The sequence below is a fragment of the Hippichthys cyanospilos genome, chromosome 5 (genome assembly GCF_059441005.1).
Source record: "Hippichthys cyanospilos isolate Australia breed blue-spotted pipefish chromosome 5, RoL_Hcya_1.0, whole genome shotgun sequence".
NCBI lineage: Eukaryota > Metazoa > Chordata > Actinopteri > Syngnathiformes > Syngnathidae > Hippichthys > Hippichthys cyanospilos.
In genome coordinates, this window is record NC_142373.1 from 3,349,578 (window position 1) to 3,372,537 (window position 22,960).

The following is a 22,960-nucleotide window of genomic DNA, read 5'->3' on the forward strand; positions in this document are numbered from 1 at the left end:
ATTTGTTTGCTAAATCAAATAAGGTTTAGCAATTAAAGCAAATGAAGAACAACTAGCTTACCAATAAAAAAAAAAAAAAATGAAAACGAAACAACAAGCCAAGGTAATGCTGATACCTGCTTGAAAACCATTGTATGGGTTGGGCAGTAAAGTACTGTGCCATTGTGGAAACACGGCAAACTAACATGCACACACTCTCATGGACATACACAAACGTGTTAACAAAATACTACATTCCTCACAAAAAGCTAGCAATATTCTGCTTTTGGTAGAGAAATCAGGATGGCACCAAAGCCTTTAACGTAGCAATTTCACTCATAAGCCGAATATCCCAAACATTTTGTGAATAGTGCGGGAAGGGGCAAACAAGCGACAGGTGCTCGTCGCTGTTACTCACTTTGCCCTTTGCCCTGGCAACAGGGGAGGCGAGTAGCAGGGGAGGGGGCGTGGTTTCTTTTGTCTTACGAAGGAGGCCATTCTCCTGACCTCTGACCCCCAGCGCCGCAACCTCCTTGGCTTCGGCACGCTTCCTGGCGCGCAGCGTGTTCCATGATAAAGATTTCCTGTACGGTACATTAACAAGACATGTCAACGGATGGTCATCGAAAAGCCTGGATGTGTAACCAGCTGGTTTGGACTGCGTAGGTGACAACCCTTTAACACAAAAAACAAATTGGAAACTCAGACATGAAATTATCCCGTGCCATTCAGTGTTTGTGGAAAGAATGTTTGATCGATCGTTAAACCACAATTCATTTGAAATTGGGATGTTGCGTAAACTGTCAAACTGTTTCTTTCTGAATTTAACTGAATACACTACAAACACAAGACATTTCATGTTCAACCTCAAACATTAGTTTTCTACTTTATTTTTAAGTAGTGAATATGGTGACCCTCACTGTATTGTCCACGGGTCACATATTTGCTGCATTGCAGCTTTTTAATTCATTTGTTTTTGTTTTTACAGTGTATTAGTGTATTAAAATGCCAGGCAGCACTGTTTACTGGAAAAGCAGCATCTGTAACGAGGACGCCTTTGAGTGTCCCATATTTTACTGTTTTAATATTCGTTTTACTTCATTGCTCTTTGCTCTGTTTCTATGTTATGAATCCTTGTTAAAGTAGCAACTTTTTTAAAGATTAATATTGAATGAAAGAATGACCATAGTATCTATGATGATACAGTATTTGATTGTAAATTTAAGCCTTAAAATAGCTGACTTTCTTTACATTAAATTATTGTTTAAACATTTTGGCTGCAATTGGCAGGCAACCAGTTCAGGGTGTACCCCGCCTACTGCTCAAAAACAGCTGGGATTGGCTCCAGCATGCCCATGACCCTTGTGAAGACAAACAGTTAAGAAAAGGGCATAAAAAAAAATTGCATACATGCATGCAAAAAGTAAAAGCGGAAAAATCTCAGGTGCAAAAACTTTATTTCCTCATGGCCGAACCTGGCCACTATGAAACTACAACCCTGATGCAGAGTGTAGTGGAAAGTAGTGATGGTGAACCATGCAAGCGAAACTTTCAGCCGTCACACGTACAAACACTTCATTAGGATTCAATTACCGTATTTTTCGCACTATAAGGCGCACCCTCATTTAATGACATATTTTAAAACTTTTTCAATCACAATATAGTAATCCTCAAAGTAATAACAATAATAACTCAAATAATAACTCTAAACTCTCAACAGCATAATAACTCAATGTCAATATGACCAACCTTGTTCAACTGTAAACACACAAATGAAATAGGTAAAGCTTACTTTATCAGTTCCCCATCTACGAATCTCAATATTGATCCATGTATAAGGCACACCTGATTATAAGGCGCACCATCGGCTTTTTTAAAAAAATGAGGCTTTTAGATGTGCCTTATAGTGCGGAAAATACAGTACTATATGGCATCATCACGTGTTCACTAAGATGTAATGAATTCCTCTACAAAACAAACCATATGACGGTGAAAAACTAAATTATGAAAAAAAAAAGTGTCACTTTCTTTTAGTTATTTTAAATAAATAAAGAAAATTAAAATATTGATACTGTATGTTTCATAGGTTTTCAAAACAAGATTTTTCAAAGTAGCTGGATTGAGGTAGTTCCATTTTTTTTGTGATGATTTCAGATGCTTTAGAAAAAAATCCTCTCAGAGGGCACTGTTGAATCTGACACTAGGACGTTAGAAGAGAGCCAATTAGAGTAATTTAGGGAAATGATGTACATTTTGACAGACTGCAGTGGATCTTCTTCAAAATCGCATAAGCTGTAAGGGGAATCCATTATGTTTTGCAGTGCCTTTTATTGTTCAAATGACACACGGTCGAACTGCCAAACCAGCGAACCACTACTCGAACTAGAAGTGGTATGTGTTTTGCTTTGTAGCTTCACTGAGAATTTACAAGAGGTAGGAAATTAAGAAAAATATTTTTACTTTTTCCTACTTTTTTTGTTATGTTTGGCTTCATTTTCAATTTTATCTTTTTCTTTTGTATGTACAAATTACATATTTTTTATATGCTGTATATATGTATACGTAAATCATTTATTAAATATTAATATTATTAATCATTAATTAAAAAGAAAACATTTGTGACCGTTGGCTGGCTATCAATTCTCAATCTACCATGAGTTGAGATGAAATGCAAAATTTATTTTGAGGTGTACAATGGTCAATAGATTTTTTTAAGCTTCAGTTATATAGTAAACTTCAACTTCAAACAGCTTGACACTTTGCTGTGCAAATAAGAACTGACTAAAATTGACTTGACTAAAATAATAAATACATCAAAATAAAATCAAATAAGAGTAAGAAATAAATGAGTGATGTGTATTCATTGATCATTTTTGCACATGAAAATACTTTGTACATGTACCGTATATTAAGAGCACAGCAGATAAAACAAAAGGATCATACAAAACATCAGATACGAATAAATATAAAATATTTGGAAATACAATATACAATATAATTTTATTGACAAAGTCAATTGTAAATAAAATCTGAAAAAATAAAAATCTGAAAAAAAAATTAAATTTGCATTGAAAAATGTGGTGGACATGTGTTTCGAAGTGTAATGAAATGTTTTGACATCGTTGTGAGTAAGCTTCCTTTCCAGAAATAGCGTAGTTCTTATCTGTCACGTGACATCAGCGCTGACTAAATTCTGTCTGGTCGTTCTCCTTGAATGACTGAATTGACAATAATTCCTGACACTGCAGCCAGAAATGAACTTGTACATAAAAAAGGGAGAATGAGAACTTACTGGCCACTCTTTATTGTTGTTTACACGAATGAAACCTGATTATTGTGGAAAAAGAAAGGAACGATGTTAAAAGCATGTACCTTTTCACTCAAACCGCTGGAGATTCCACCAAAAAGTGACAATTAAACTTTTTTGATATGATGACCCTTGGATCTTTAAAGAATTTATATCATTACTGTCTACTTGGTAGACATGATCCCATACCAGCCCATAACACCATCTTTTTATGGCTTACCAGCTTCAGAGCTTCTGGATCTGCATTGAAATGAAAATCAACCGGCTGGCCTTGCACTGCCAGAACTCCAGAAAATGTGGCCGTGTTCAACAGAATGGCATTATATGTGCTTTTTGAAAATAATAACACTTTTTTTGTTTCTTTACTTTGTCTTTTATTAAACCTGCAAATGTGACTGTGTGTGTGTGTGTGTATACATATCTATCTATCTATCTATCTATCTATCTATCTATCTATCTATCTATCTATCTATCTATCTATCTATCTATCTATCTATCTATCTATCTATCTATCTATCTATCTATCTATCTATCTATCTATCTATCTATCTATCTATCTATCTATCTATCTATCTATATATATATATATCTATACCTATATATCTATATATCTATATATATATATATATATATATATATATATATATATATATATACACACAGTATATAAATGTTCACTAATGTTTCACAGTTTATGGGGACTGGAAAACCAAAGAGCAAAGAGTGAAATCCCCCACCCCACCCAGCCTCAATCTGCCAGACCCCAGACCTTCCCCCAGATGTAATTCTCCACACAGCTCAAGCGCACAGAGCTTGAGCCTTAAGTCATGTAGTACTTTCCAAAATGCCCTGATATAGGACCAAATGTAGACGAGCAGTGGTTTTGTTTGAAGCAAAAGTGCCTTCTTTTGAAGGAGATTATGTATTAGGGTTCTTAGATTGTTTCAAACTTCACGTTATGACAGAGCATGGGAGTGTTACAGTGCATTATGTGCTGCTCTGAAGTGATGGTCCTTTGGAAAAAAAAAGTGACACACTGAGGGCGTGAAAAGTGAAGCATGTAGTAATAAGGGAACACTGGATATACTGAATACACACACACCCCACACACACACACACACACACATACACACACACACGCACTACCATCAGTGGAGTTGCAAACCGTAGATGTTAGTAAAAACTTAAACTCCTTAAAAAATAAATGAGGGTGATAAGGGTTTGAAAGGTATTTTATAGACTTGTAATGATGGTAACGTTGAATCAATAAGTCAACACATCTTCATGACTTGTACCCAAATATAAAGAAACGGCAGGCTTGTCATGTTTGCTGCATTTTCACTCCTGTAGTTTATTTACAAATTGTTAAAAACTACCAATTGTGACGCAGAAGAAAACAAACTTCTCTTGTCACATTCATTTATTTTGCTACCACATACTCACATCCCCCAAAATGATTTATTTTACATATATTAAAAAAACATTTAAAATTATTCTTCTTAGAGACTAACAGTACACTACTGTCGTGGCCATTTTGACGAAAAACATATTGCACAGCTTGACTTCATATTTTTTCTTAAATAGTGCAAAAAAAGATTTTCCGTTGTCTTTTTTCTTTTTTATAAACAGGAATGCTCGAGAGCCTCAGTCGAGACATATTTGTACAGTGAACTACCAACATAATAATCAACAAAAACCAACATGGAGGAGGATAAGGGATCCAACGTTGTCAATGAAATAAAAATAATAATTAATAATCATAACAAGGCAACAAGAGGGCCTAACACAAAAACGCTTAAAGATTGCCACAAACAACATAAATCTCCATTGGGGAGGTAGCAGTCCTTATTTTTACACACAAAAAAAAAAGGGGGGGGGGGGATAATCAAACAGGCGAAAACAAGCAACAATACTGCCCAAAACAAATCAAACGAAAACCAATTAAAAAAACAGGGTGTTAGGAACTGAAATAAGTCCGGTTTTTAAGCTCCACTTTCCAGATCAGCTACGAGATTCTATCCATTCTAACTCTAGAGTTTGTTGGCAGCCAGTGACTCAAAAAGTGTCACTGTGGGAAACATGAGGCCAGTGTGGAGATTTGAAAAACGGAGGCCATCCGATTCCATCCAAGTGCTGTGGTAAACAAGTGCTGTGGTGGTGGGGGATGGGGGGCCGGGACTTACTTGATGTTGTTGGCGTCAGCCACGGCCGCAGGGAAGGACGTGGCGGAAGAGGAGTCTTTTAAAGGCTTGTGGGCCGGGCCCAGGACGTGCCCGGGTACCCAGCCCTCGGCGGCGGGTGACTGGCTGTCGGCCGGCCGATAAACGAGGTACATGTTCTGCTGATTGGTCGCCAGGACCTGCACCATCTCGCCCTGACTCACGCATATCTCGTTCTCTTTGAGCGCCGAGTAGTCCTGGGTGACACGCATTGAGGACGAGGCGCCATTGCAGCAACCGCCGTCCCTCTCCTGAGGAAGATGGGGATGGTGACAAGGATAGGGAGTGTGTGGAGAAAAAGAGGAGAAAAAGGTTATAGGGCTTGTCTACGAGGGTTGGGTGATGATGCAGGCGGCTAAGATGCCGTTTTGGATGACATCCTGAGAAGGGTTAGGGTGAAGGTTGGGATTAAGGAAGATGAGGAGGAGGAACAATAGCGAAAACTGTCAGCCACCGTTTACACTGCCGATCTAACGACACTCCTGTATCCATGTACCATGTGCGGCACGAACCGTGGCGCTTAATCCGTATGGATCAAAGATTGAAAAATGATCTGTTGTACCACCAACAACCCATACCCCAAATTTGAGGTTCCATTGTCATTGTATACCAAATCATTTATTCCCAGAGAAAGTAATTGAAAGAGCACTTCAGCCTCCTCAAAACACCAAAATATTTTCAACTTCCTGGCTGATCACAAAGTTCAGATGACGTCGGCAGCCCTTTTGGCGTTTGGAAATAATGGCAGAAGGGTTGTGATGTGTTGCCATCCCGCAAACTCAAGCAGCAAGTGAACTCAATCACAGACTGGATTTGATCCCGAAGTTCTTTCATTGGGGCAGTTGCCAGAGCACCTCCAAAAAATTGAAATTGAATTGGAATAAAAATGAAAGTCCATGCTTAGAATTAAGGCTGATAGACATTTATTTTTTTGCCTTGACGAGGGCAGTTGTCACACCTAGATGTTGAACTGTGCCTTGTGTCCCCCCATGTCTTCATTACCCCTCCTTTTCCTATGCTTGAGAACAGTGGTTCTCAAAGTGGGGTCCACGGACCCCCAGGGGTCTGTGGCCTGAGTGCAGGGGGTCCGTGAAATAGTTTGGTTTATTCAGGAAAAAATATTTACAATTGTGTGAATTTCATGTAATTTTATATTAAATTGTGAAAATATTCATTACTCTTTTTGATTCGACCAGTTTAACTCATTCAATGCCAGGGATTTATTCTCATGTTATTTTAAGAGACTAGACATTCAATCCCAGGTACTTAAGTATTGATTTAACACTAAAGTATCTGGAAATTAAAGTCCTTAATGTACTTATAAGTGTTGATTATCTGGACTCATAAAAAAAGAAAAAAAAAGGAGTGAAACTACCTCCCTGGCGAGTTAATACATTTTTTAAAGTGAATGAATTTTGAAATTTGTCAAAATGTGTTTTGTGTCTACAATTGCTTGCTAATGAGGCAATAAAGCCAGCATACTATTTTATAATGGTGGCTTTGACTAAATATTTGGAAATTGTTATAAGGAGGTGTGCAGTTTGCAATTTTTATTTGCTCAACTACAGTATAGCTGAAAAGTAAAAAATATACTTGTTGTCAAATTGAATCTTTTGGTCAATAAAAAGTGCACTCATTACATTTTTTGATTTAATAATTAATAATATTAAATTGTAAGGCTTTTTTTTGTTTATTTTATTTCCGCAAATATTTGCAATGGAGGTCCTTGGAAAATTTGCTTTCTGAAAAGTTGCTTTCCAAAAAGTTTGAGAACCCCTGCTTTTGAACATTGCTAGCCCACAGATCTGTTTTCCCGTCAAGAAAATATGATCGGGTATATAGGGTTAGGGTCAGTGTAACGTGCCCCTAAGTTCCACATAAGCTAAAATTCGAGTTGCTGTATGTCGTCTGAATAATCATTATGAAAAGTGTTGTTTAATGAATGAATCAACACGACTCACCCTGGAGTCGAAGCACGACGTACTGCCGTTGGACGTCGAGGTGGTCAACTGGCTCCTGCCTCTGTCACTCTCCTTTTCGCCGAGGCCCACCGCCGATGAGGGCCGACTGTGAGAGGGCGTCGTTGAGCGAGTGCTAGCAGTTGAACGGTTTCTGGTCAGGGATGAGCTGCCGACACGCTTCTGCTGGTACTCAATGGGAGACACGAGTGCTGTGTTGGAGGACACAAAACAGAAGCAACAACAAATGACCCCTGAATTCAAAAGTTCACGGATAATCTGAATGTGAGCGTTGTAGTCTCACCAGACAGGAAGTTGCTTTGAGCATCCAGTAGGCCCTGGATTTGTTCACACCAGACCTGCTTGACCTCAGCATTGACCGCCTGTAGAGTCAAATGCTCTGACGAGCCACGGGACGACAAGATGAACTTACATGGATCGTTGTCCACGCTCTCCTCCAGATCCAAGTAGGACACCTGAAGAGAAGACAACCATTATTATTAGAAACTCTGTCATACATTTGATGCTGAAAGAAAGTGGACGAGCCAAAATTGCTATTATGGCCCTGTATTTTGGCAATTATTACACAATTGTTGATAATGATAAGTACGGTGCACGTGTAGAACAAAAATATAGTTTTGACATTTATTTAATACTGTTTTTGTTTCATAGGTGCAAATTATCTCCTGCGCTGTAGCAGCCATGCCTAAACTCTTTCAAAGTGTTTTCCTTTTTTGTTTTCTTTTTAATTAGGCATAGTAAAGGCAATCCTTATTGACAGAGTGAATGGAGATGACCCACAGAAATTTACTTTTTGGATAACAGAAATAAACACACAATTTCTATGTGTTTAAACAGTTCAGACACTCACAAATTTAAATACATCTCCACAGATAACACCATTTATTTTGCATACTGCTATTACAGTACTGTACTGTAAATGTAAACACCAAATTGTTCCCTCATGCAGCATCTTCGCTGAGAGATCCCTCTGCTTTAACCCTAACACATGTCCACAGGTAAGCGTGCGAGACAGAAATCACTGATGCGTAACGTTGGGGGGGCGACGTGATGCCAGGGGGGGCATGGATGATCCCAGAAAAAAAGGCTTTGTTTTTGTCATGTGGAATGTAATTGCAATAAAGTAATAATTTTCATCATTTTCTTTTAGTTCCAGGCACTTTGGTGCACTTGCTTTTTTTTTCCGTTTTAGACTAAGTTGTAACCCATATAAACGCTATAAAAATAATTAACAGTTGTTGAAAGTTGATTTATATATGCATTTTTCTGTTGTTAATGATTAAAAAGGATATATGTGTAGGTATACTTAAACAATTTTCATCAATAATAATCTTATTTATAGAGTGCATCGACTGGGGGGTGGGGGGGGGGGGCGCAAAAAGTATGTATACTTAAACAATTTTCATCAATAGTAATCTTATTTATAGTCAGTGCATCGACTGTGGGGGGGCGCAAAAAGTTTTCTCTTTTCTGGGGGGGGGCTGGCAAAATATAGTTGAGAAACACTGCTCTACAGTGACAGAGAATTTACCTCTGACTTGGTCTAATTAAACCAGGTCCCGAAGGAATCGCGCAAAACATAACTGATGGACTTATGAAACTCTTATTATAATTTGAGTTTGCATGTTCTCCCCAAGCCTGCATGGGTTCTCTCTCTTCCTCTCACGTTCCATAAACACACGAGAGGTGAATTGCCCTTAGGTGTGGTTTTGAGAGTGAATGGTTGTTTGTCTCGGTGTGCTGTGCAATTGGCTGGCAACCAGTTCAGGGTGTCTGCACGCTTACTGCCTGTAGAAAGCTGGGATAGGCAACAGCAAGCCAGCGACCCGAGTTAGGAAAAGCAGCTATAGAAAAAGGATGGATGCACTGTATATAAACACTGTACACATAAATCTTGTTTATTTGTATTCAATCCTACATGCCACAGCATATTACTATTTGTATGTCTTCAACATGCCCTCTTAAATATATATTTTGTCCTGCCTCTTCTCGATACAGTTGCCGTTGTTTTGGCGTAAACACAAGTGTTGAGTACCTTGATGCTCTTTTTGAACTGGTATCCAGGGTTGGAAGAGCCTTTCCTGAGCAGTTCACTAAAGATGACAATCTGCTCGAATAGGAAAACCCGCCGTTCTTTTGAGCGCGACAAGACGCCGGCATCTTGCTCAGTCACCAAGAAAGTCTCCTGCTGCAGCAGCTTGCCCTGATTGGTCAGCTTGCCCTGGACAGACACAACACTTGGTCAAGACTTCCTGTTGACCTCTTGCTCGTTATCTGTAGGATTTTTATCCCAAAAAATGGCACACAACGTCCACGTGGCCAAACAGGACCAGTAATTTGACAAACCATGTAGAGTGCTGCCACAGTTACGCGAAGTTAGCGAAAAGAAAACACGTAGAGGATAGCGCTCTCTCGCTGAGGGATGACACTTCTACCACAAGAAGTTAGAGGAGACTCGTGGCGAATGATATGCTGCCACTTCCCACAGTGGATTTACCAGTGTTTGGATGTCGCAACTAGCAATATTAATCTGTAAATAGTTCTGGTCAATATGTATCAAGGTGAAGCATACAAAACTCATGCTAACAAGTACGTCAAACACCTTAACAATGATGTAGGTTAGCTGCTCACGTTGGCCCCACCGAAAGCATCTATTTTTGAAACGTGTCCCTAACCTAGCCAACTGAACCTGAATTTGAATATTAACATAGAAATTGTGGAATGCGCTAACTGTTTCTGACTAAAGCATAAACAAACTTGCCCAACGCTGGTTATAAGAATATACTATAAGATTTTTTCAAGGACAAACAAAAGGAACAAACCTCATATCCCTGTAGCCGACCTAAGTTCATCATGTCGTTACACAATTTGGGAACCTGAAACATCAGATCCACTGCTTGCTATGAAAGAGAGACACAGTAATTGAGCATCATCAAGAGGTGCTCTTTTGGACACAGCGATAATTGCAATCATGCAAAGATATCTTTCTCCAAATGCAAGTTCAAATTGATTTTACCTCTATTTGTTCACAGTCCATTCCTGCCTTGGAGCTGAACTTCAGAAAATCCTATGATGAAAAATGGTATGACATACATCTCCAATGATAACAAATACAGATCAGATAACAAACCTTCAGTAGCAGCTGGTATTTGGTGATTCTTTGGATTGGTTTGATAAGATAGTCGCTAATGGTCAACCGGGACTGAATATCCTGCTGGACTCCCTACAGGGGAAAGCAAACAGGACCTCAAAGTCAAGTCAACTCCAAGCAGTGAAATAACTGGTTAGAAGACCATAATGTATTAAGTTACAGTTAATGTGAGCATATTGAGTAGAATGAGGTAAACAAAGCAGGAAAACGGTTTAAATGAATGTTAGAGGTGCAAAATCATACACCTCTAAACAATATTGCAGACTGTATGCTTTTAATATATGTAAAAAATTGTAGAAAAATTGGAATGGCAGAAAAAAACTTTGTTTTTTCTAACAAATTTGTATTTTTGTTTTTGTTTTTTCCCATAGTAAAGTTAGAGGTATGTAGGAATAGTTTTTAATAATATGTCTTGTGAACCAGAATATAAAACGCAACTCACGTCAAAATAATTATCATATTCTGCTACAATGAACTCCGACTTGGGTTTGTTCTGACAGTAGATCACGTACATGTGCAGTCGTCTCTCCTGGGAAACAATAACAGAAAAGTTTAGCAGGTGAACACTCATGGAGAACAACAGGCTCCTCATCATGGTCACTCACATGTTTGATGAAGAGCTCGGGGAGGTGTTCCTCATCATCCAGACATTTCTCTAGCTCTACCACAAAGAAGCTGCCAGAACAGAGCAACATTGTTTTTTAGTAGTAAAAACTAAAATTGCTAAATTCTGAAATTCTCAATGACCTACTCTTTGTGCCAGTCAAAGATCTGGTGAATGTTGCCAAAGACGATTTTCTCTTTTCCTTTCATGTCATCGGGAACACCTTTTTCCTCTATTCTCTTCATGAAGCCCTGCAATGTGGTTGACATCACAGATCATGCTGTCTCTTTGACATGTACAGTATAGTGATTAATAATCCCAAGACGGAAGATATACAATCTTTTTAATCAGTGCACCTTGAAGGCCATTTCGGACGATTCACTTCCTAATCAGATGCATGATGAACATGCTGTTTAAGGTGTGGACAAAATGTGCAAAATACACACGCTTAATTCATTCTATTTTGCACCATATCAACAGTCATAATTCAACACCTCTGTCGTTCCTCAATTCAACCCACGTGACGTGACTGATGTTTTGTAATCTATCTATCTATCTATCTATCTATCTATCTATCTATCTATCTATCTATCTATCTATCTATCTATCTATCTATCTATCTATCTATCTATCTATCTATCTATCTATCTATCTATCTATCTATCTATCTATCTATCTATCTATCTATCACTGCATATGTAAAAGATTTATTGTATTATCAAAACCAGCAACAAATTATCTATTTTTCATTGCATGTATAAAAGATTTATTATTCAAACCAACAAATTATCTATTTTTCACTGCATGTATAAAAGATTTATTATCCAAACCAGCAACAAAGCATTTGAGGCAAACCAAAACAACCACCACCATTTTCCATCCCCAAAGAGCTGTCACCGCTTGTGTCACCTCTCACTGTTGGTAAACCCACTTAAACCTTACACATTTCTGAGAAATATTTAAACTAGGGTAAACTTTTTATTTACTTACATTGGTTTTTGATGCTTCAAGTCAATTGGGCCAATGCACAACATAAATGATGACACAAAATCCTTAATGGATATATTTGTGGGACAAATCTCCATTTAATTTAGTTTAGATATGCAATATAGGCGGTTTGAATTATGATTATTATTTTTTGGCACACAATGTTGTGTAACTTCTTTCCCCACAACATTTTTGAATTTTGGACAAATGTCCCCAGGGAGTTTGTGTGAATGCTCAGACGCATTGAAAATTAGAGGTTACATTGGTGTGTAAGAGATCAAGTAGATTAAAACGTGACTAACTCACCTCAACCACAATACCCAAGTCTTTGACATAGTCCTTCTCTGTCTGTACCAACTCTTTAAGAACGTACCTAGGAGGAAATGCAAACGTCACCTAACATTTGGAAGTATATCAAGAGCATGTGTGACATCGAGAGGACTGATGGTGAACTTACATGCGCTGCTTCATGGCTTTGGCTCTCTCTTCCAGTTCCAGTGGGGAGAGCGAGGAGAAGACCGGGCGTGCTCCTGGTTCTAAGGTCTGTTGCACATTGGGAAATTTGATTCAAGATTTTTTTTGTGTAAATTAAAACATTTTATTATGGATATTGTATCTAAAGTGCATTTGGCTGCATGAAGAAAATACATTTTGATGGCATTTTAATGGTTCAACACATGCACTGCATGTTTTAATGGTGGGAAACTACAATTTCAATCATGATCATCTTTTCATCTTCAGGTTTCTCATTCCATACAAAGGAGCATGAAAGTGGACATTTGTGATAGTTGCGTCACAATGTGGCAAGACGTATTGGTCCGTGACATGTCATCAATAGTATATAAGTGACAACAATGATCAAAACATTAGTATTTTTACAATTACTGTACATATCAGAATATGTGATTATGTAGAAGGCATTTCAAGACATTTACCTTTTTTCCCACAAAAAATTTATTCTCTTTGTGGTGTAAGCAAAACAGCAAACTCCATTGTGACACAACATACTTGAGTGGATGTATACTTTTTCATGATGTTGGTATGGCTGTTCATCCGTCTGGTTTCTATTCAGTCATGCTAAATGTTATTTGTTTTCTCGACTTTGACTGGTCGCTTTTTCAATTTATGCAACTTGTTCCTGCTAGCATGTCACGATGAAACACCTGAGCAACTGGCGCATCATTTCCTAATCTTGTTTTTTCATATACAGTGGGCCCCCGGGTTACGAACTTAATCCGTTCAGCGGCTACGCTCGTATCTCGAATTGCTCGTATAGCGGGCAATCCAAACCCATGTTAATTCGTGAATGCGTGCAACGCGCGCAGAAGCCTTAGGTAACACATTACGCTGTATGCATATAATGATATTGAGTGACATAATCTACTGTACAGATGCATTAAATTAGATATACAAGGAAAAATGACTTTTACCGTTGGAAAGACGTGACTTGAGCTGAGAAAAGCAGAAGTCAACACTGTTGAGCAGATATGCTATTGGTCTTACAGTGTCACAGTAACTTTTTCAGTCAGGGTTTTCTCTACTTCCTTCCATCCCAACCAGCTGTGCCATCAAGCTAGATAAAGGCGTTCGGCCAATAGCATATCGGCACTTCTGTGATTGACGTGTGACGCCGGCCAATAGCATCTCCGTGAGTGAGACCGGGTGACCTTAATCGACCAATAGCATATTGGCGTCTCCTTGACTGACTGATACTTATTGGCACGTTTTTTTTAAACGGTTGGAATGTATTGACATCTTATTGATTAAAACACATTTAAATTTGTGACGATTCTTTGTCCTGCAATCGGCACACTTAATTTCATGTCAGCGGTTTTTCCCGACGTCAATTGAGCTGGGTGGTGGCGGAGGGGAGAGGCACCACAAGGCACCACACTTACAGCTTGCTCGAGCAACAATTTACTGTTCGGTCCAGCTCACAGTATTACAAAAGTGGCGCTGCTCCAAAACATGTTGGGAGATTGTTCGACTAACATGACTTGCAGATATGTCAATCATCTACTAGATGGTACCATGATACCACCCGTAATAGCGAGCGGACCAACACTCGGACTCATCGCGGTGACGCAGAAATGCTATTGCTCTTACAGTGTTACAGTAACCTTTTCAGTCAGGGTGCAAATCACGGAGATACTAAAACATCATCCTCTTATTTCTTCCTTTACCGCTGCTAGTAATTTTAGAAGCTATGTCTAACAGATAAAGTTTGCAAAGTCTTCAAAACATTCCGTTTTTCACTCATTTTCTCTACTTCCTTCCATCCTGTCCCATCAAGCTAGATAAAGGCGTTCGGCCAATAGCATATCGGCATTTCTGTGATTGACGTGTGACGCCGGCCAATAGCATCTCCGTGAGTGAGACCGGGTGACCTTAATCGACCAATAGCATATTGGCGTCTCCTTGACTGACTGATAATTATTCGCACTTTTTTTTTAAACGGTTGGAATGTATTGACAATTAATTTTAAAAAAAACACACATTTAAACCAATGACAATTCTTTGTCCTGCAATCGGCACATTTAATTTCATGTCAGCTGTTTTTCCCTTTAGCTGTACAAACACTACACTTAAATGGTAATTATATTTAGACACCGTGAGTGAGACAGTCAGTGTGACGTTGTAAGACCAATAGCGTTCACGTTACCGCCCCAAGAATCTACTGATGATTGATGATGTCGCTACTTTTGATTTTATCGACGCAATTAAACGAGAACATTTCTACATGCTCAATGGCCGGCATGTCGAATTGCTCGTAAGGCGAGAGGTTTGTTCGTAAGCGGAGGACAAAAATCTCCCTGATCCACGCTCGTAAGGCGAATTGTTCGTAAATCAGGGTGCTCGTAAGCCGGGGGCCGACTGTACTTCGATTACAATTTGAAGACCTTAAGGAGTTTGATTTTATATAGATTCAAAATTTGACATTTCTGAGAAACATTAACATATTTTGATCAATAAATCAAAACAAATATCCCTGGCATATGCCTGATGTAATCAAAACAAGTCACACACACAAACACACACAATATCATATAGTTGCTACATCTATCAAGGAGGAAATTTATTTAATTGTTAGCAGAATGATGCACAAATATGAGAAATATCAGACATGGAGGATGAAGAACCCATTTAACTTTAACCATTTAACATTTAACTAACCCATTTAACCATTTAACTTAAATAAGATCAAGATGATGAACTTTGGTGAAGAAGGCGAGTTTTATCATTATTGTTTTGTCTTAAAGGCAATTTGTGTTCTTTATTGCTGCTGTTTGGTTGACTTACATCATTTCAATATTTAGGAATGTCAGTCAACACAACTTCAATTGTGGATATACAGGAGATGGATGAAATTTGGTGTATAGCTTTGCTGTGACGCAAGACCAAACATATTGATTGAGTTGATTATCCAGGCAACAAAAAATACTTTGGAAGAGTGTTTAGCACGTCCGTCTCACAGTTCACAGTCCTGAGTAAAGGAGCGGCTATTGAAAATGGATGGATTGATGGATGCAATTTTGTAGCATCTGTAAATGCCATGAATACATGAATTATCCTTAGTTAATGAGTTGAATACAGATCCAGACTAGTTATATATGAACTATCACTATGTTATCGGAGCTGCACACCCAACCGTTCTTTTGTTTTTGAACAGAGCAGCGGAGGTTTACCAGTGTTAGCCAGTAGAGAGCAGCATTATAACATGAGAGTTCATACTGAGAAACGTGCAAGGCAAAAAAATACATCCAACCAGACAGACAGCCCTCTACCCACTCGCACACAAATGGGCTGCCACAATCAATTGTTTTACTGACTGACTAATACCAACATCATTGGATCATATGGATATCGTATCATATCGCATCAGCAACAATTAAGATTTGGTGATGAAATATCAGGTGTGTGGGAGAAATGGCATAAAAGGGATTAAGGAGAATTTACTGTTTGGGAAACAAGAAGAGATAGGGTTGAAAATCTGGAGTCTCTTGCGGAAACTTGGAATTGACAAGTGTCTACTCGTAGATTCAACATTGATCATTGTTCGCAGCTTGTACCAGCCTTCATGACATGTTTATAAATGATAGAAAATAAATACCGGTAAATTGAATGTAATTTTTGTTGTAAATGTTTAGTGCAATGTTTTAACATGGAACCAAAATCTATAAACACTACAAGCAATAATACAAAGAAAATATCTATAAATATCAAAATAAATACTTGTAAACATATTTCAATCTTCTTGGGCACCAAACTTTCTTTTTTTTTTAAATATAGAAAGTACTGAAATCAGATGAATGCAATAAAGAACACACTGTGATGAAGAGAAATAAAACAAAAACAATGTTATTTTTGTTTTCAATTAACTTTTGTTAAAAACGCGGTTTTCCTTCACTTGTATGCATAATTTAAAAGGAATACATTGTATGAATGTGCTATGCAACTGGAACAGGAAAACACTTCCTAAAAATTAGGGGGAATATATTTTTTTAACATTACAATTTTTTATATTGTGACAAAATAGGTTATTTGTTTTACTGTTATAGTATGTGTTGATGGCTTGAGGCAAATTATGTTTACGTTCTGTCATTGTATGTTCAGACTTCCCAATTTATAAAGGCACCACTGTGCTTCTTTCAAGTAAGACCCTGGGAATATCGAGAAACTGTACAAAAACTGTGTTTTGGTTGTTTATAAATGTGAGTTCACTTATTGTCTCCACAATCCATAGCAAAAGTATTTTAGGTATTCCAAAGGACATTGTGTTACATCAAACACACACGATAACCTGTGTGTGCTATTGCTAGCTAGCGTCTATATACAACTGTACCGATGTCAGAAATGAAATAAAGCAACAGAAACAACGTGCTTCCTTTTAAATGCTTGTTTATCAGCGCCGTACAGGCATAAAACGGAGGTTTGCATTTTATGATGTATTTTTGGTGAACTACGCCCCAGCTAACTTGTGTTAGCTTAGCTACGATAATAGTTTACCCACAATGCTTTTGTTTAGAGCAAAGGTGTCATATTCCAGTTTTTGATGGCTAGTATCTTGCATGTTTTCTAGGTTTCTCTCCCCAAAACATGTGAGTCTAATGATTAGCTCATCAGCAAGTTATGCAAGATCTTGAAAATAATCCTAATCATTTAAATCAGGTGTGTTTGAGTGAGAAAGGCCAAAAGCATGCAGCCAACAAACAAAGAGCCAAAATATAAACACGTAAATGAACGATTAGTTGACTTAGTATTGACTGTCGAAGATTTTGATCGACTTCATCGGACTTGTTGACTAATCATAGCAGCCTTAACACACACATCAACAAACACAATCTTACGCCAACACACAAACACACAAACCCCCCCCCCACACACACACTCACCATCTTGGTTTTAACCAGTTTTTCTATGGCGCTAACCAGCTCAGCAGCGCATGGCACCTCAGAGGACGACTGCAGAGACGTTAGCAAGGATGACGACTGAGAGAGGAAGCCGATGAGATGGGGCAGAAAAACAACATCATGTTAGGAAGGACGGGATAGTTAATGCAGGAAAACGTTCGGAAAAGGGAAAAAGACAGTAAAGTGAAACCTCACGGGGAAGAAAGGGTGAGTAGTGTGGGGGGTAATGCCACCTGAATTAATTGAAGTAATTGGCTGGAAGTTAAACAACAAACAGCAACTGACAATATACTCTTACAAACACTAAGAAAATACGTACATAAATCGGAGCGCTAAATTATTTTTGATCAGAACGCAAGAAAAAAAAACAATGCTGCTGGTAGAGTGCGGTTGTGTTATCTGAAATAAGCATCTGATGTGATCAGGTCAATTTATTATGCAGAGTATATTCTAGACCCATCCGAACCAATACATTAACATACTGTATGTGATATGGAAAGACAATATATATTTTTTAACTACATAGCCTGACTTTTCCTTCATACTTTAAACAAAATAACGTATTAAAACACTTAATAAAGCAGATTGTATAAGATGTCATTAGCACCTGCGCTCACTTTTGTGCTTGCACTGGTCTTCAAATAAGAGGTTAGATGTGCTTGCTTTGAGCTGTTTAGTTATTAATCTGAGCTGAATTCAATTGCAAAACTGACACTGACCAAAAGAGAATTAAACACCAAAATGATCACTCAATCCAGAAAATGTCATCTTGTAAAAAACGTGTAGGTTAATGCTAAGCACGTAATGCAAAACACTGTGGGCAGGCCAATGGAAATGTTATGCCAACTAAAAATTGCAATGACAAGTGGCAGCCATCATTGTGGAATTTACAAAAAAATATATAACAGAATGAGCACCTCAAATGCTTATAATATACTCTGTAGCAAATACATTCACAAAAAAACATAACAATTGATTCCTTTAATACATGACCTATTCTGTTTTTTTCTTCATTAATAATCTGCTATCTACGCTTCTGTTTTTTTCTTCATTAATAATCTGCTATCTACGCTAGTCAAGGTGAGTTTTTTGATGTGATGAGTTTCAAACATTCAGCTAATTATGACACTTTGAGGTCTTAGAATTTTTTTCCTGCCCCCAAAATTTGTTGAATATTTGTAGCTGAAACCTATTAGAGCACAGGTTAGTGAAGTCTGACTGGTTTCCTCCAAATTGAAGAAGTTGTTGAAGCAGATTTTCAATAGACAACACAAAACAAAAACCTTCCCCTCAAATGCATTTTTTCCCCACATAAAAAGCTCAATTTGCTACATCTGAGGTTCAAAATAAGTCATGAGGTGTACTAAGATAGAAACCCACAAACAATCACTCAAATTCACTTTTGATCTCAGCAACCTGTCAGCATTTACACATTTACAAGTTGAATTTTTAGGAATAATGTTTTACTTTTTCTTTTATATGAGTCACCTTGTCGTCTTGTGTTGAGGGGTCCTTAATGATCTCCATGGGCGGAGGCAGGGGTGTGTGCACCTCTTCATCCTGTTCCTCCTCGCCGCCACTCTGCATGCCGGATGGCGTTTTGGAGAGAAGGTTACCATCCTTGCTAAGTATGTGCTGAGGTAGGAAAATAGGATGCATTAGTGTAATATTATCAAATTAACACATTCACTGTTATTGACAGCAATGGAAAACCCATTTTAACTGGGTCATTGGTGAATTAGTTCAATAATTCAAGATTCAAAAGTTTTATTGTCATATATATAAACGATGAAAAACCATGACAGAGTAATCTTTATAATTGGCTACCTCATCGATGATGTCATCCTGCGGGTTAAATTCAGGCTGTCCCTTACTGCTTTCATCTCTCACACCACCAGGACCTGTCAATCAACCAGTACGCAAATGACTCAGTGTTTTTTCTTTTTCTTTTAATTGAATTGAACAAACATGCCTTTGTGTGTGTGTTTGTTCTTTAATGAGGACAGCTCAGTGGTGTGTTAAGGGTATGCAGTCAGGAGATAACAATAGTGCCTTTGTGTGTCTGTCTTTGTTAGCAAAGTAGAAGCTAATGGCCATCCAAAACACCTCGGCTAGTCTGAAACGGTCATATAGCGTGGCAAACACATTTGTATTTGTCAGCTGACTCGACATGTGAGAGTTGCATGAGAAAACAGTTGTGCCTTCATTGCTTTTAGATTACATTTTCAAGCGTTAATAGCTTGAATTTCTTGCTGTGTGTGAGTGTAAATGATTCTTCGTCTGCACGCTATTACTGTGCCGTTTGATGACACAGTGAATTAGTGGAAGTCAAACCACCCCCCCCAAAAAAAAAAAAAAAAATATATATATATATATATATATATATATATATATATATATATATATATATTATATATATATGTATACACACACTGCTTGTCCCAGCCAATCAGATATGTTGTTATAGTATTATCTAGGTTGACCAATGGGAAGTGCTGGGCTTCAAAGCTTGAAAATAAATATAATTTAATTAAAATGTACAAAAGATGCAAAAGAGCAGACTCATAAACACACAGTAATGTGAGAAATGTGGGTAATGTGAGAAACCTGTCGTGATGTGGCACCATTGATAGCTATCTCAAGCAACGGTGCAGGTTTCAATGAGTCTTGCCATGCAAGATTCCTTGTGACAAAGATCATGATTTGCCAGTTTGAAAACCAACAGCTAAAGAAGTCTTTGCAAGTCTTGTCGACAGTATAGGTATGCTTAGTTTTGTGCCCCCCCCCCATTCATCTTCTTTAAACATTTAATATGGGTAGACTGGATAGATATGCAGACATCAACTGTGAGAGTAGTTCCTAGTTATGAATTTATTTATGTGTTGTTAAAACTGCTAATTATGTAATATATGTAATGTCCATGAAGTGTGGTTTTGAATAATAATAAAATGAGAAGATGTTTAGTGTTTTATCCAAATAGGTAAACAGTAGCAAATATGCTCAAAAACATACAATATCAGACAGGAGGACAGTAAGACAGTCCAAAAAATTTGCATGCTTAGATGTATTGGACATTCCAAATTGTCCTTTGATGTACTTTGGTGGCATCAGTGAGCAGGCGACCCTAGTGAGGAGAAGCAGCAAAATAAAATGGATGGATGGATGGATGGATGGATGGATGCATGGTATGTAGGTTTTCTAAATTACAATAAATAAATAATAAAAAACAAATGTCACTTTGATTAGCATGCAGACAATTTCATGCAGCGATGGGTGGTTGCACTTCATTTTAGACACATTTTAAACCCCCCCACCACCGTCACCAAAAAGAAAAAAATCCCCAAATTCTTAAAAAAAAAAAAAAAAATGCTTGTGAAGAATCATTATACATATGTTTCCCACGGGATATGTAAAGAAACTTTTATAGAAATATCAAAAAATAACCAAAAATGAAGTGAAGTTGCACAGTTTCGATGAACAATACTCGCATATATGTGTGCAATTAGCATGTGTGGGGAAAAAGAAGGAAAAAATGTAATTTAAAAATCTAAGGTTTTTTTTTTTAAATCAAAGAACATTTCGATTCGTTTCATGCACCTTAGAGAAAAAATGTAATTTGTTATACATAGGGAAAAAAAAGTTTTTATTTTATCACTGTTTTTTTTAATTTACTTTGAAAAAACATTCACAGTTGACCCCTGCTATTTGCAAGGAATTTGGAATAACAAGGCACGCATAGCAAAAATCTACTTATAATTGAACCTAACTGTCTTTAAGATTTATAGCATGATTTTAAATGTCCGGCACACTACAAGGATAGTTTCCTTAAATGAGTTTGACACCCATGTGTTAAAGTGTTCGAGACCATCTGAATTCCAAACTGTTTTCAAACCTTTCATTGTTATCGGTCATTATTCGATATCTTGACCACAATGGATAAATTAAATATTGCGCCATCCTTACCAGGTCTCTTCTGCTTGTTACTGGGGAGTTTCTTAACTGAGCTTCCGTGACTAAGGCGTCGGACGGGATTGGTCAGCCATTTCCGGAGCGTGTTTCCAGAGCGTTTCGGTCCTGGCGAGTTGGATTGCAGTGTGCTGAGGGATGACTGCGGCTGGAGGTTTGCCACGGATTCAGTCTTCCCATCAGAGCCGCTGACAGGATAGTTTTCTGTAGAAGAAAAACAAAAAAACATGAAGGCTGGCACAGTACTTGAAATAGAATTGGATATTAAATGTTCCAATGAAACATTGTATGAATCCTTTGGTGAACCAAAGGTGAACCGCAGAACTAAAATCATACAAGAGTTGGTTTGATCCAAAAAGTTCCTATTTCCGAGGTTATATTCTTATGGAAAATTCAAATTCATTCCTGAAGTAGTCTTGATTTGAGCATTGTTTTTGTATTTTATCGTAGAAATGATCTTTCTTTTCTTTTTTTTTCTCCTTCCTCACAGATTTTTAATCTAAATACAAAAACCAGAGTTGGCATTCATTGGATTAATAATCCAAATTTGAGGATACCAGTATGCTGTATCTTTTTCATTGGTAAGTAAAGTTGTTTACATTTATTTATTATCAAAGTACTGTAATTGTGAAAGCAAATATTTCCATAAACATTAACTTGGTACAATTGCCTGTATGAACTGAACTAGCTCAATGTAACCACTAGATTTGCATAATTATCATTCAAACAGTAACACAATATGACGAGATGACACCCAGACTTAATCACTGTTGCTTGGTCACACTTTTAAAAACCAGTTGACATTCATCTGAGGAAATAGGATGTAGACAAACAGAGGAAAAAAACATCTTTGTCCTGCAGAGTGTGTGCTTGTGAGTGTGTGTGTGCGCGTGCATATGTGTATGCTGGTGTGTATGTGTGTGTGTCTGTTTGCAGTCATGTGTCAGTAGTGCGGTGGATCAGCTGCACTCATACACACAGCTGGAAGCAAAGAGCTGTGGCTGTGCGTAAGTAAGTGTGTCTTGGACAGGAAATGAAAGTTCAAGGGTCAGAGGGATTCTCCTGAGGTGTTTTTGTGGAACAATATTTTTTTTCCCTTAAAACCTTCATATAGTTCACTTCTATGTATGTTTTGTCCTCATCAGATTGCTGTCTGCAGTAACAGTTGTGCGCGCATTAAAACCACTGTCAGAGGAATCAAGTGGTGATCAAGTACAGTAGATAAATGGAGCACAAAATATTTGAAAGGGCCCGTACATTCATGTAGAATACGGTCATGTCAGGGTGTGCCAATGCTTACCCTCATGTCTTAGGAAAATTCTGAATGTTTTGTCAAGAACATTTTGATTTTATCAGG

General features: G+C 37.8%; 1 protein-coding gene across 2 annotated transcripts in view; it reads right to left on the reverse strand.

Moving 5' to 3' along the window:
* Positions 1–22,960, reverse strand: part of LOC148423189 (kalirin-like) — a 156,638-nt gene that overhangs the window by 16,519 nt on the left and 117,159 nt on the right. The window contains exons 41-57 of one of the 2 annotated variants that reach the window (XM_088415343.1): positions 21,601–21,807; positions 19,465–19,538; positions 19,126–19,272; positions 17,620–17,715; positions 12,684–12,769; positions 12,533–12,599; positions 11,387–11,490; positions 11,241–11,310; positions 11,078–11,164; positions 10,615–10,707; positions 10,501–10,551; positions 10,307–10,384; positions 9,520–9,705; positions 7,768–7,939; positions 7,467–7,675; positions 5,470–5,756; positions 398–563 (exon numbers count right to left, since the gene is read on the reverse strand). In XM_088415343.1, the coding sequence (XP_088271469.1) occupies positions 398–563; positions 5,470–5,756; positions 7,467–7,675; positions 7,768–7,939; positions 9,520–9,705; positions 10,307–10,384; positions 10,501–10,551; positions 10,615–10,707; positions 11,078–11,164; positions 11,241–11,310; positions 11,387–11,490; positions 12,533–12,599; positions 12,684–12,769; positions 17,620–17,715; positions 19,126–19,272; positions 19,465–19,538; positions 21,601–21,807 (2,180 nt within the window). Of the gene's footprint in view, positions 1–397; positions 564–4,612; positions 5,757–7,466; positions 7,676–7,767; positions 7,940–9,519; positions 9,706–10,306; positions 10,385–10,500; positions 10,552–10,614; positions 10,708–11,077; positions 11,165–11,240; positions 11,311–11,386; positions 11,491–12,532; positions 12,600–12,683; positions 12,770–17,619; positions 17,716–19,125; positions 19,273–19,464; positions 19,539–21,600; positions 21,808–22,960 lie in introns of those variants that run through there. The other variant, XM_088415344.1, reaches the window with a different exon arrangement.